Here is a 14,948-nt window from a genome sequence, read left to right as displayed (position 1 = left end):
GTTCCCACGCCAGGTTTGGCCACAAGGCTAGGAATTGTTGCCCGCCGTGCTCGTTTGGCAAGTCGGGAAACTCCCGGGCCGGCGCTCGGTAACAGCTTTGAGCGTCGGCCTTTCCGGCAGCCTCCTTTTTGTCACGGACACCTTGTCCGGGCGTCGCTTCCTCTGCGACACAGGTGCACAGGTGAGCATTATCCCCGCCTCCACGTCCGACAAGCGAACCGCGGGCCGGGGCCCCGCGTTGCTTGCAGCCAACGGTACACCCATATGCACATTCGGGAAGCGCTGCCTCTCCCTGCGGTTCGGAGGGCAACGCTTTCAATGGACGTTCGTAACCGCCAGCGTGCCCATGGCATTGCTCGGTGCGGACTTCCTATGTGCAAATGGGTTGTTGGTGGACGTGAAGAACAGACGCCTCGTCCAGGCCGAAACATTCAGCTCGCTTGCTTGCACGCTGAGCAGTTCGTTGGGCAGCTCCCTGAGTGGCTCACCGAGCGGCTCGCCAAACGGTTCGGTCCCGGCGAGGTTGGTCTGTACGCTTCCGGCAGCGGACGAGTTCACCCGCTTCCTCGCCAGCTTCCCGGCCCTCACGCGGCCCACCTTCTCGGCGGTGGCCGTCAAGCACGGGGTGGAGCATCACATCCCCACCGTCGGGCCACCGGTCTATGCCCGGGCACGCTGCCTCGAGCCAACGACGCTCGCGGTGGCGAAGGCGGATTTTGCTACGCTAGAGCGGCTGGGCATCGTACGGCGCTCCAAGAGCGCTTGGGCGTCGCCACTGCACATCGTGCCGAAGCCCGGCGGGGGATGGCGGCCGTGCGGAGACTACCGCCGCCTCAACGATGCCACCACCCCCGACCGCTACCCGGTCCCTCACATTCAGGACTTTTCCGCCCGGTTGGCGAAAATGTCCTTCTTTTCTAAGGTGGACCTCATCCACGGATACCACCAGATCCCCATCAGGCCGGAGGACATACCGAAGACGGCCGTCATTACACCATTCGGCCTCTTCGAGTTTCTTCGGATGCCCTTCGGGTTGAAGAATGCGGCTCAGGCGTTCCAACGGTTGATGGATAGCGTCTTGCGCGACTTGGATTGCGTTTATGTCTACCTGGACGACATCCTCGTCGCAAGCGCGTCCCGCGAAGAGCACCTCCGCCACCTCCGCACGCTCTTCGAACACCTGGGCCAGCATGGCCTGATCGTAAACCCCGCCAAGTGCCGGTTCGTCGTCGCCGAAATCGACTTTTTGGGGCACCGCGTCACCAGGCACGGGGCCACCCCCTTACCGGCAAAGGTGGAGGCGGTCAAGGGGTTTCCGCGCCCCCGCACGATCAGGGGGCTCCAGGAGTTCCTGGGCATGGTGAACTTTTACCACCGTTTCCTGCCCCGTGTCGCCAAGCTCCTGTGCCCCCTGCACGAGGCCCTCCGGGGGAAGCCGGGCAAAGGTGACGTTGTTTGGACCAAGCAGATGGATGCGGCGTTCGCGGGCGCGAAGCTCGCCTTGGCTAACGCCACCATGCTCGCGCACCCGGCACTCGATGCACCGATCGCCCTCACCACCGACGCGTCAGACTACGCGGTGGGCGCGGTGCATGAGCAATGGGTGCGTGGCGCTTGGCAACCGCTGGCGTTTTTCAGCCGGCAGCTTCGCCCGCACGAATGCCGGTAAAGCACCTTCGACCGCGAGTTGCTCGGGCTCCACCTGGCGGTCCGGCACTTCCGCCATCTGCTCGAGGGCCGTTCGTTCACGGCCTTCGTCGACCACAAGCCCCTGGTCTTCACGATGGCCAAGGTCGCCGAGCCATAGTCGGCCCGGCAGCAGCGTCACCTCTCGGCCGTGTCCGAGTACACGACGGACATCCGGCACGTCGCGGTAAAGGACAACCCGGTGGCGGATTGCCTTTCCCGGTCCGTCGCCCACGCGGTCCACCTCGGGATCGACTATGCCCGGATGGCGGCGGACCAGACCGCCGACCCCGACGTCCAGGCCTTGCGGACCGCCGTCACGGGCCTCCGCGTCACTGAGGTGCCGTTCGACGGCGCGGGCACGGCCCTCTTGTGCGACGTCTCCCTCGGGCGGCCTCGCCCCATCGTGCCCACGGGCTCCGGGTTTTTGACGCCATCCACGGCCTGTCCCACCCGGGCACAAAGGCCTCCCAGAGGCTGGTCGCCGACAAGTTCGTCTGGCATGGCCTCCGGAAGGCCGTCCGCGATTGGACCAGGACGTGCCTCGCGTGCCAGCGCACGAAGGTGCACCGCCACACCCAGGCCTCGTTGGCCCCGTTCACGGTGCCCGAACGTCGGTTCGACCACGTTCACGTGGACTTGGTGGGACCTCTGCCCCCCTTGCGGGGTTTCACCCATGTCCTCACCATGGTGGACCGCACCACCCGGTGGCCGGAGGTCGTGCCTTTGGCGGCGACGACGGCGGCGGACGTCGTGCAGGCGTTCATCGCCACATGGGTTGCCCGGTTCGGCGCCCCCTCGGACATCTCGTCCGACCGCGGCTCCCAGTTCACCTCGGAGCTCTGGGGGGCGGTCGCGCGGGGGCTCGGCGTCCAGCTGCACCGCACCCCGGCCTGCCACCCCCAGGCCAACGGCCTGTGCGAGCGCTTCCACCGCTCCTTGAATGCCCCGCTCCGGGCCACCCTCCGCGACGGCGGCTGGGTCGACAGGCTCCCCTGGGTCCTGCTGGGCCTCCGGACGGCGCCCAAGGACAACCTGCGCGCATCCGCGGCGGAGTTGGTCTTCGGACAACCGCTGCGGGTGCCGGGCGAGTTCCTCCCCGACTCCACGGCACCATGGTCCGCGGCACAGCAGTGCTCCGCACTGCAGGAGACCGCCCTGAGGTTCGCCCCGGTGCCGACGGCACACCACGGGTGCCCGCCAACGCACGTCGCCCCGGAGCTTCGCACGGCGGAGTACGTGTTCGTCCGCCACGACGCCCACCGGACACCACTGCGGCTCCCGTACGACGGGCCCTTCCGCGTGCTGGAGACCGGGGCGAAACACTTCACCCTCGACATCGGCGGTACTCCCGACTGCGTTTCTGTGGACCGCCTCAAGCCGGCCCACCTCGACGTGGACCACCCCCCGCCAGTGGCTCGGCCCCCGCGTCAGGGCCGCCCCCCGGCAAGCGGACCTCCCGCACTGCCCAGCCCCGCCGGCACGCCCCCCCCTCCCCCCGGTCCTGCACCCATCCCAGGTGCCGCCGGGGGCATCCCAGATGACATCCTGGCATCCCAAACGCCACCAGCCGCCAGAGGGCGCTTCGGCCGGGTGATCCATTTGCCCCGCAAACTGACCCTTCAGGTGTGCGGGAATTCTGGGGGGGGGGGGGGGGGCGCGTGTGGCGGACACGATGGCTCGCTGGCGCGGTGACATCATTCCGCGCACCAAGAGGGTGTCGGCCACGCCCGAGGGGTAGGCGTGGCCTCGGGATATACACGGGGCGCGCAGCCCCGAGCACTTCAGTGCTACAGTTTGAGCTATTGAATAAAGACTCTTTTGACCCTACTCGTTGTGGCTTACCTTCGTTGGCAAACAAGTTGCGTGCGTAGCACCACGTTGCGTGTGTAGTTTTTCCAAGATGGCGCCTGTACCACGTGAACTATGATGTCATAATTGTCACTAAAATTCTGCAGGTGGGGGCGCTCCTATGGTGAAAATTTCGTGCCAATCGGACGAACGGTTGCACAGATAAAAAATTCATAACGATCAGATCAAGCGTTGTACTTGTCGAATTATGACGTCATAATTAAGGTATCGATGACATCATCATTAACAGCAACTCTCTTCTGGTGAAACTGCCAAAATCTAGGCACTCTGCTCACCTTCACTCTTTCATTCCCCTTTTCTCCCATCTCTGGAACAAACTCCCCCACTCCCTTCCATCCCACTCCTCCCTCCAGGTCTTGAAAGCAGCTGTTCACCACTATCTCTTATCCCCATCCCCATCCAAAACCTTGATCTTTTCTACCCCGGTAATTCACCGCAAATCCACCTGTTTCAATCTCCGACTTCATTCCTAAAATTCCGAGTGGTGTCCATTTGTTTTATAACGTGTACCCCTACCTCTTCCCCTCCCCCAGCCCTCTCCCTTCCACAGATCTCCCGATGTCCCTGTTCTCTACCCTACTGTTGTGCTTGTGTGTTTCCCTCTCTCTCCCCATCTTGTCTCACGCTCCCTTTATTACATGTTTTATGTGTCTGCGCATGTTTTTGTGTTTAATGTGTTAGCTTTTACACGAGCCTCGACGACTTTCGATAGAATTCTTTTTAAATATCTTATTTCCCCATGGGGAGGATTTGACAACGCACCATGTTTCAATTTTGTCCATGGAGCAGTTTTGGAGATATAGAGGTACGTTTTTCAATTTTTTTTAAGATGGCGCCTGCACCACGTGACATATGACGTCATAATTATCATTGAAAAATTATACAGGAGACGCTCCTATGGTCAAAATTTTGTGTCAATCGGACCAACGGTTGCCGAGAAATAGCATTTAAAAATGCAGACACGCACCCAAATGCCTAACCCTGCTTTTTGCTTTGCGTGCTCGGGATAATAACGCTAAAATGCTCGGTGGATGCGCATGTGCAGAAACCCAGGAAACGGAAGAGTTTGGGGTGAAGCAAAAAGTACGAGTATTATGGGTCTCGAATAAGGATTGATACTTGGAATGGCTCACCAAGCTTCTGAAAAACACTTGGAAAAGTACCAGCTCATACTGCAAACTCCTGTCCAGGTGAGTTGGTGGAAGTGAAGGTTCATGTTACCAACCCTGTGGCTCCCTCTCCCCACACCAATAACATCCATTTCACTCCTTGTTAAACACACTAACATCCATTCCGTCCCTTGGTAAACACACTCACATCCATTTTGTTCTTTGTTAAACACACTAACATCCATTTCATTCCTTGGTAAACACCAACACCCTTTCGTTCATTGTCAAACACGAACATCTACTTCGTTCATTGTTAAACTCAGACAGCCATTTTATAGTTTCTCGTTGTATCATAAACAAACATCCATTTGGTTCATTGTTAAACACAATAACATCCATTTCATTAGTTATTAAACACACGAACATCAATTTTGTTCCTTGTTGAACACACTAACATCAATTTCGTTCCTTGTTAAACACACCAACATCCATTTCATTAGTTATTAAACGCACTAACATCAATTTTGTTCCTTGTTAAACACACTGACATCAATGTTGTTCCTTGTTGAACACACTTACATCCATTTTGTTCCTTGTTAAAAACTAACATCAATTTTGTTCCTTGTTAAAAACACGAACATCCAATTTCATGCCTTGTTAAACACACTGACATCCATTTTGTTCCTTGTTAAACACACCCTCAATTTCGTTCCTTGTTAAACACACTAACATCCATTTCATTCGTCATTAAACACACTAACATCAATTTCATGCCTTGTTAAACACACTGACATCCATTTTGTTCCTTGTTAAACACACCCTCAATTTCGTTCCTTGTTAAACACACTAACATCCATTTCATTCGTTATTAAACACACTAACATCAATTTCGTTCATTGTTAAACACACTAACATCCATTTTATTCGTTATTAAACGCACTAACATCAATTTCGTTTCTTGTTAAACACACGAACATCCATTTCATTACGGTAGTTATTAAACACACTAACATCAATTTCAGTACTTGTTAAACACACCATCAATTTCGTTCCTTGTTAAACACACTAACATCCATTTTATTCGTTATTAAACACACTAACATCCATTTTATTCGTTATTAAACACACTAACATCCATTTCGTTCCTTGTTAAACACACTAACATCAATTTCGTTCATTGTTAAACACACTAACATCCATTTTATTCGTTATTAAACGCACTAACATCAATTTAGTTTCTTGTTAAACACACTAACATCAATTTCATTCCTTGTTAAACACACCATCAATTTCGTTCCTTGTTAAACACAAAACATCCATTTTATTCGTTATTAAACACACTAACATCCATTTCGTTCCTTGTTAAACACACTAACATCCATTTTATTCGTTATTAAATGCACTAATATCAATTTCGTTTCTTGTTAAACACACGAACATCCATTTCATTACGGCAGTTATTAAACACACTAACATCAATTTCATTCCTTGTTAAACACACTAACATCCATTTCATTACGGTAGTTATTAAACACACTAACATCCATTTCGTTCCTTGTTAAACACACTAACATCCATTTTATTGGTTATTAAACACACTAACATCCATTTCGTTCCTTGTTAAACACACTAACATCCATTTTATTGGTTATTAAACACACTAACATCCATTTCGTTCCTTGTTAAACACACTAACATCCCTTTTATTGGTTATTAAACACACTAACATCCATTTCGTTCCTTGTTAAACACACTAACATCCATTTTATTGGTTATTAAACACACTAACATCCATTTCGTTCCTTGTTAAACACACTAACATCCATTTTTTTGGTTATTAAACACACTAACATCCATTTCGTTCCTTGTTAAACACACTAACATCCATTTTATTCGTTATTAAATGCACTAATATCAATTTCGTTTCTTGTTAAACACACGAACATCCATTTCATTACGGCAGTTATTAAACACACTAACATCAATTTCATTCCTTGTTAAACACACTAACATCCATTTCATTACGGTAGTTATTAAACACACTAACATCCATTTCGTTCCTTGTTAAACACACTAACATCCATTTTATTCGTTATTAAACACACTAATATCAATTTCGTTTCTTGTTAAGCACACGAACATCCATTTCATTACGGCAGTTATTAAACACACTAACATCAATTTCATTCCTTGTTAAACACAATGACATCCTTTTTGTTCCTTGCTAAAAACTAACATCTATTTCATTCCTTGGTAAACACAAAAATCTTTTCGTTCATTGTCAAACACTAACATCCACTTCGTTCATTGTTATACACACTAACATCAATTTCGTTCCTGGTTGAACACACCAACATTCATTTCATTCCTTGTTGAACACACGAACATCCATTTCATTCCTTGTCAAATACTAACATCCATTTCATTCCTTGTCAAACACAAACATCCATTTCGTTCCTTGTTAAACACTAAGTACTGTATAAGCATACTGGAAAAGCAACACCGAGCGCGTGCGCACTTCGTCTGTAATCTCGTACAATTCGTGTCGGTCATGTCGTTATAGTTGGCGAGGAGTAATTTGAACGTGGATCCTCCCCTCATTCTTTAAATATGTTTTAGTCTTTTTAGATTAGTTTTATTTAGTTTTAGACTAATTTGTTTTAGTGTTTTAGTTAAACATACAATTACTAGTGATCAATTATTGCCTTTCCCATTTATCGAGGGAAATGTGAGGGTTTTTTTTCCTGAGTCATGAATTTGGCGGAAATCGAGCGTAATGGAAGGTGAGAGGGCAAAAGGTGTTCGAAGATTGAGATGTGTTTAGAAATAAAACGAACGAGAAGTGGGAGATTTATTTTGAGTTTCTATTATACCCTTATTTTTCCTCATGTCTCCCCTCCAGTAAACAAGGAGAGTGTGCGGGCGGGCTGCAGGAAATGTGGATACCGTGAGTATTTGTGCGAAACAAAATTACACCCCTCCACGTACCTAAACTCGCCCCATCCCCTCCACGTACCTAAACTCGCCCCATCCCCTCCACGTACCTAAACTCGCCCATCCCCTCCACGTACCTAAACTCGCCCCATCCCCTCCACGTACCTAAACTCGCCCATCCCCTCCACGTACCTAAACTCGCCCCACCACCTTCACGTACCTAAACTCGCCCCATCCCCTCCACGTACCTAAACTCGCCCCACCCCCTCCACGTACCTAAACTCGCCCCACCCCCTCCACGTACCTAAACTCGCCCATCCCCTCCACGTACCTAAACTCGCCCCACCCCCTCCACGTACCTAAACTCGCCCCATCCCCTCCACGTACCTAAACTCGCCCATCCCCTCCACGTACCTAAACTCGCCCCATCCCCTCCACGTACCTAAACTCGCCCCATCCCCTCCACGTACCTAAACTCGCCCATCCCCTCCACGTACCTAAACTCGCCCCACCCCCTCCACGTACCTAACCTCGCCCCACCACCTCCACGTACCTAAACTCCCCCCATCCCCTCCACGTACCTAAACTCGCCCCATCCCCTCCACGTACCTAAACTCGCCCCATCCCCTCCACGTACCTAAACTCGCCCCACCCCCTCCACGTACCTAAACTCGCCCCACCCCCTCCACGTACCTAAACTCGCCCCACCCCCTCCAAGTACCTAAACTCAACCCACCCCCTCCACGTGCCTAAACTCAACCCACCCCCTCCACGTACCTAAACTCGCCCATCCCCTCCACGTACCTAAACTCGCCCCATCCCCTCCACGTACCTAAACTCGCCCATCCCCTCCACGTACCTAAACTCACCCCACCCCCTCCACGTACCTAAACTCGCCCCACCCCCTCCACGTACCGAAACTCACCCCACCCCCTCCACGTACCGAAACTCACCCCACCCCCTCCACGTACCGAAACTCGCCCCACCCCCTCCACGTACCTAAACTCGCCCCACCCCCTCCACGTACCTAAACTCGCCCCATCCCCTCCACGTACCTAAACTCGCCCCACCCCCTCCACGTACCTAAACTCGCCCAACCCCTTCACGTACCTAAACTCGCCCCATCCCCTCCACGTACCGAAACTCGCCCCACCACCTTCACGTACGTAAACTCGCCCCACCCCTCCACGTACCTAAACTCGCCCCACCCCCTCCACGTACCTAAACTCGCCCCATCCCCTCCACGTACCGAAACTCGCCCCACCCCGTTCTCATACCAAAACTCGCCCCATCCCCTCCACGTACCAAAACTCGCCCCATCCCCTCCACGTACCGAAACTCGCCCCACCACCTTCACATAACTAAACTCGCCCCATCCCCTCCACGTACCGAAACTCGCCCCACCACCTGCACATACCTAAACTCGCCCCACCACCTTCACGTACCTAAACTCGCCCCATTCCCTCCACCTACCTAAACTCACCCCACCCCCTTCACACACCTAAACTCGCCCCATCCCCTCCACGTACCGAAACTCGCCCCACCCCCTTCACATACCTAAACTCGCCCCACCACCTTCACGTACCTAAACTCGCCCCACCACCTTCACGTACCTAAACTCGCCCCATCCCCTCCACGTACCTAAACTCGCCCCACCCCCTTCACGTACCTAAACTCGCCCCATCCCCTCCACGTACCTAAACTCGCCCCACCCCCTTCACATACCTAAACTCGCCCCATCACCTTCACATACCTAAACTCGCCCCATCCCCTCCACATACCTAAACTCGCCCCATCCCCTCCACGTACCTAAACTCACCCCACCCTCTCCACATACCCAAACATGCCCCACCCTCTCCACGTACCCAAACATGCCCCACTCCCTCCACGTACCTAAACCTAAAGCCGCCCCACCCCCTCCACGTACCGAAACTCGCCCCACCCCCTCCACGTACCGAAACTCACCCCACCCCCTCCACGTACCTAAACTCGCCCCACCCCCTCCACGTACCTAAACTCGCCCCACCCCCTCCACGTTCCTACACTCGCCCCACCCCCTCCACGTTCCTAAACTCGCCCCACCCCCTCCACGTACCTAAACTCGCCCCACCCCCTCCACGTACCTAAACTCGCCCCATCCCCTCCACGTACCTAAACTCGCCCCACCCCCTCCACGTACCTAAACTCGCCCCACCCCCTCCACGTACCGAAACTCGCCCCACCCCCTCCACGTACCTAAACTCGCCCCACCCCCTCCACGTACCTAAACTCGCCCCACCCCCTCCACGTACCGAAACTCGCCCCACCCCCTCCATGTACCTAAGCTCGCCCCATCCCCTCCACGTACCGAAACTCACCCCATCCCCTTCATGTACCGAAACTCGCCCCATCCCCTTCATGTACCGAAACTCGCCCCACCCCCTTCACGTACCTAAACTCGCCCCATCCCCTCCACCTACCTAAACTCACCCCACCCCCTTCACACACCTAAACTCGCCCCATCCCCTCCATGTACCGAAACTCGCCCCACCCCCTTCACGTACCTAAACTCGCCCCATCCCCTCCACGTACCGAAACTCGCCCCACCCCCTCCACGTACCTAAACTCGCCCCACCACCTTCACGTACCTAAACTCGCCCCACCACCTTCACGTACCTAAACTCGCCCCACCACCTTCACGTACCTAAACTCGCCCCATCCCCTCCACGTACCAAAACTCGCCCCACCACCTTCACGTACCTAAACTCGCCCCATCCCCTCCACGTACCTAAACTCGCCCCACCCCCTTCACATACCTAAACTCGCCCCATCCCCTCCACGTACCTAAACTCGCCCCACCCCCTTCACTTATCTAAACTCACCCCATCACCTTCACATACCTAAGCTCGCCCCATTACCTTCACATACCTAAACTCGCCCCATCCCCTCCACGTACCTAAACTCACCCCACCCTCTCCACATACCCAAACATGCCCCACCCTCTCCACGTACCCAAACATGCCCCACTCCCTCCACGTACCTAAACCTAAACCCGCCCCACTCCCTCCACGTACCCAAACTCGCCCCACCCCTTCCATATACCTAAACCTAAACATAAACTCGCCGTCACATGTATAAATATGTGACGATCGTATTTTTTCCCCCTCGATGTGTGACGATGCAGTTAACCGAACGACTTGATGATGGTCATCCAACTTTCAGATCCTTTTAAGCACAAAACCTCTTAAAGGATCAAAAGATCATTGAACGAAGCAAAACCCAGGAAGTTTCCGTCCGTTAAACGCCCATTGGTCGGACATTTGCCTCGATATTGAGAGGTTGTCTTGTATTTTCAGAGATTCTTTTAAAAATAGGGGCAATATCCCTAGCGCTCATCTGGTAGAACAAGCATTCTGAGTATTGCGCTGCAATACATGTCCCCTACCGGCAGTCTGTCGTCCGGAAAACTGTTGGGCAAATTACGAAAGTTCAAAGTGCCATAACTTTGTCAAAAATGATCGAAACGTCGTGAAGTTCGAACTTGGTCTGTATGAATGGTTGCACAACCCCCTACTTCTCACTAAAAGGGGAAAAATAATGTAAATCAGAGTTAAAATAAGCCTGCAAGGTCGCTCCGTGGAGCAGCCTGCATGTATTGCACTGTGTGTGAATTATATAATTACCAACTCACGGTCTGAGGTAACTCGGCTAACAATTATCCAATTTGCACCAAATAAAGTTTATGAATGGTTGCACAGACCCCTACTTCTCACTAAAAGTGGAAACAGAATGTAAATTAAAACAAGGAATATTAACAGCTTTGACTTACCGCACTCCAAATTATAGTCCGGAAAACTGTTGGGGAAATTACCAAAGTTCAAAGTGCCATAACTTTTTCAAAAATGATCGAAACGTCGTGAAGTTCAAACATACACCTCCGGTGTACACCGGTAGGGGACTAATAAAGCAATAAACTACACCGACTAAAGATATTTTCAACTAGTATCGATGGTTGCTAGGAGACAGGGCAGCATGTAGAATCATACCAACGTAATCGTAAGAATAAAACAACAAAAAACTATTTTGGGGGGGGGGGGGGGGGGGGGAGGGCAACCTCCTCTCCTCCCCCACCTCCGTAGACCCATTTAAAGCCCGATTTTTCTAATGCCGTGAACAAACTTTGGTACGTCACGGGGGTAATGAAGGTTGTGATCATGTTTCAAAATAGTGTGTGTTGTTTCGGAGCAGAGAGCAAATACCTAGTTTAGGGGGGTCAAACTCCCCTTAAACCCTAACTTTTTGTGCCGTGAACAAACTTTGGCACATCTCGGGTGATGAATGGAATGTTGTGGTCGGGTTTCATCGGAATTGCATGTGTAATTCGTGAGAAGAATGCAAATACCTATTTGGTGGGGCAACCTCCTTGTAGATCCCCCCCAACAGGTATAGGTGCGCATGGTTGTGGTCCCTCAGTTGGAAGTTCTTGGAATTTGTTTTTTGTCTCATCGGTTGAGAAATTAATGTATCTTGAAATGGGAAACGTCTCGGCCATCGTTCATGATTTTCCCGATTTTGATTTGGAAAAAGATGCCAAAGAAATAAAGTTTGCGTGCAAGGGGCTTGGGACTAATGAAGATGAGGTATTGGAAATTTTGACCAAAATGTCTTCATGGCAAAGGCAGGACATCAAGGAATCATTTAAAAAGATCTATATTCTGATATTTAGCTCACAATTTATTTTTTTCATGCCGTGAACAAACTTGAGTTGCAACATACCAAATACAAATTTAGCCAAGTTTGGTCACAATCCCATTAGCAGTTTCGGGGAAGAAGTTGCAAGTGTTTACAGACTGACGATGCGTCATCCCATAAGCTCCCCGGAACTATGTTCCAGATGAGCAAAAGATCAGAATGGAGATGCATATCCACAAGATGTACATCAGGGCACGTGTGTGCCTGGTGATTGGAATTATCATTCCTTGTGAAGGCCAAAAAAGTTTAATCTTTAATCTTAATTATGTAGTTTATCAAAAACCAGTGAAGCCAACCTTAAAGATCTCCCAACATCATGCTCTACTCATCATCTGCAAGGGCGGTCTCGGCAACACGCGCCTCCCTCGGGGCGGTCTCGGCAACACGCGCCTCCCTCGGGGAGGTCTCGGTACCACCACACTCCTCCCTCGGGGCGGTCTCTGCACCATGTGCCTCCCTCCGTATATTTGTGGTGGAGAGGCCATTGCACACCACTTTCCACATGGTGCTCAACTGAACGGGATCTTGATCCAATTGGGAAGGAAGGCAAGACAATCGGAGATCTCGCTCCTTTGTCCATCTCGACAACCGTTGGCATTTGACATTTTCCACCTGTTCCTCCGTTGAGGTCTTGTAAACCCATGACTGGATGCGCTGGGTAGTGGTACGGCGCTAGGTAGTGGTACAGCTCTGTCCCCAAAGTATAGCAGTAGAGCTTGATTAGTATATCTGCCAGTTGACAAATCGAACCTTTTTTCCCCCTTCATGTTTGGCATGCTAATAAGTCGTGTTCCGGTGGTTTTATTCGGCCTGTCTGGCCAGAGGGAGATGAGAATGAAAGTTGGTGATTTAACGTGGATTGCAGTTCTTACCAACGTGGTTTAACTCTGTGTCCAAGTGAGCATTCACCATGGATTATTCTTAAGGCTGTTTGATTCCTCGTTTTTAAAACTGCGCACAGACCCTAACGTGAACGCCCGTATCATTTCTTGCTCCAGCCGGACACCTCACCTACGAATGTAGAAACTTTGTACGAGCCGACCCTTCCCGCGACCTTTTATTGGACGTCAGCAGCACGAGCAGCGAGAGCGACAGCGACGTTGGTGAGGCTGAGGGCAAACGGCGGGATGAAGATGAGAAAGTGAGACGAGAGCGAGGCAAAGGAAAAAGGCCTCGGTGAGGTTTTCTCCAGTTTTGTTTCTTTTGACTTGATGATCATTTGCTTCCTGTGCAGGTACAAAAAAACAGTTGACAACCTCGTACAAGCTCTCACATTCTGCTCTTGCTCAGAATGAAAGGTGGAATTCTTTCTGGGTTCAGACCTGATCATCGATTTTAGAATATATATTAAATAATACAAACAGGACAGTCAGATGAAACATCCTTCCAAAGAACGGCGTGCTCCACTATGCGACACCCTACCCATGGGGCACGAGTTTTTTAAAACATTTTTTGATGAAACTTTGTGTATGTAAGCAGCATTGGGGGAAACATCAAATATGTAATGATTTTTTGGATTCGACCCCAGGGCTCATGCCCTTGGGGGTGGATATGTGGGGTCACAGGGATTGAAACAGATTTTATTTGATATTGGGTCATTTCCTGGTGGAACCTTATGCCGTCTTTCAACTTTACCTTAGCTGGGAAGCGTGAAGATTTGCGATGGCGTTCCATCATACAACAAACATATTTGGTCATTTGACTTCTTCCGATACCTTTCTTGCGTACTTTGATTTTGTTTGTTCCTATTCCTTTATTTTTTGGACTCTTGTAGAGTACACCAAATAAAGTTGATTTCCCCGCCCCCCCCCCCTCCCTCGCCAACCCCTCCCTCCATCCTCCAAAAATAATTTTGAGCCCATGCTCAAAATGCCGTATTGGCTTAGCACTACAAACTCGAATGTCCCCTCTCCTCCCTCCCCCACTTTTCAAAAGCAATCAACGCCCTTGTGTCTAACACGGACTTGAGGGATTTGATCATCTAACGAGACTATTGGAAATAGTCAATTGCAGAGAAATATTGACATGCAAAACAAAAATCAAATACCCACTGAAGCGGACCGGTCTGATCACCAAGGTCCGAATGCTGATTCATCTCTGTCTTCCAGCTCTTCGAGTTCTTCTTCCTCTCCTCGGAGCAAAAAGGTTCGACACAAGCACCGAAAGGTATGGTTTTGACAGGAAAACGTGTTTGCGCAAGTGATTAGAGGCCTGTTTGTGCAGCAAACCAAATATCAAGTCTTTTTCACCAAAACCTTTCCATTCCTTTTCCACAGAGAGAGAAGGAAAAAAAGAAGACTAAAGAAAAAAAGATTAAGAAGAAGAAGAAGAAGAAGAGTGGAAAAAGAGAAGAGCGGTCTAAATGATCTTCTCTGGTTGAAAAACAGGCACAAGCTCGCAAAGATTTGGGATGGCCCAGCGATGGCCCTTCATTTCATGTGAAGAGTCTGAAAATTTGACTGGCGTTGGGGGAAGACAAACCATTATCCTCCAGGGAGAGAGAGAGAAAAACAAATACTTTGTGAAAGGAATTCCTTTTCATCCGTTTTGTTGATATCGCAGTGTTTTATACAAATGGTTTGAATTCAAAATGGAGTGGGTTTAGGCTTGGAGGGG

General features: G+C 50.9%; 1 protein-coding gene across 1 annotated transcript; it reads left to right on the top strand.

The window, feature by feature from the left end:
- Positions 1 to 7,209: 7,209 nt before the first annotated feature.
- On the top strand, positions 7,210 to 14,833 carry LOC137439988 (uncharacterized). The gene is made up of 5 exons (XM_068136320.2): positions 7,210 to 7,450; positions 7,570 to 7,614; positions 13,331 to 13,508; positions 14,441 to 14,498; positions 14,609 to 14,833. Exons 1-5 carry the CDS (start codon positions 7,444 to 7,446, stop codon positions 14,696 to 14,698), a joined length of 378 nt encoding a protein of 125 aa, XP_067992421.1. The 5' UTR covers positions 7,210 to 7,443; the 3' UTR covers positions 14,699 to 14,833.
- Positions 14,834 to 14,948: the final 115 nt, after the last annotated feature.

This window comes from Myxine glutinosa, chromosome 14 (genome assembly GCF_964187855.1).
Source record: "Myxine glutinosa chromosome 14, kmMyxGlut1.1, whole genome shotgun sequence".
NCBI lineage: Eukaryota > Metazoa > Chordata > Myxini > Myxiniformes > Myxinidae > Myxine > Myxine glutinosa.
The sequence above is the reverse complement of the archived record's forward strand: the minus strand, read 5'-3'. Positions and strand labels throughout refer to the sequence as shown.

Excerpts from the sequence above, each read along its gene's own strand:
- LOC137439988 (XM_068136320.2), top strand. Across the intron at positions 7,615-13,330 it reads CTGCAGGAAATGTGGATACC|CCGGACACCTCACCTACGAA; the intron begins GTGAGTATTTGT and ends TTCTTGCTCCAG. Across the intron at positions 13,509-14,440 it reads GGCAAAGGAAAAAGGCCTCG|CTCTTCGAGTTCTTCTTCCT; the intron begins GTGAGGTTTTCT and ends TCTGTCTTCCAG.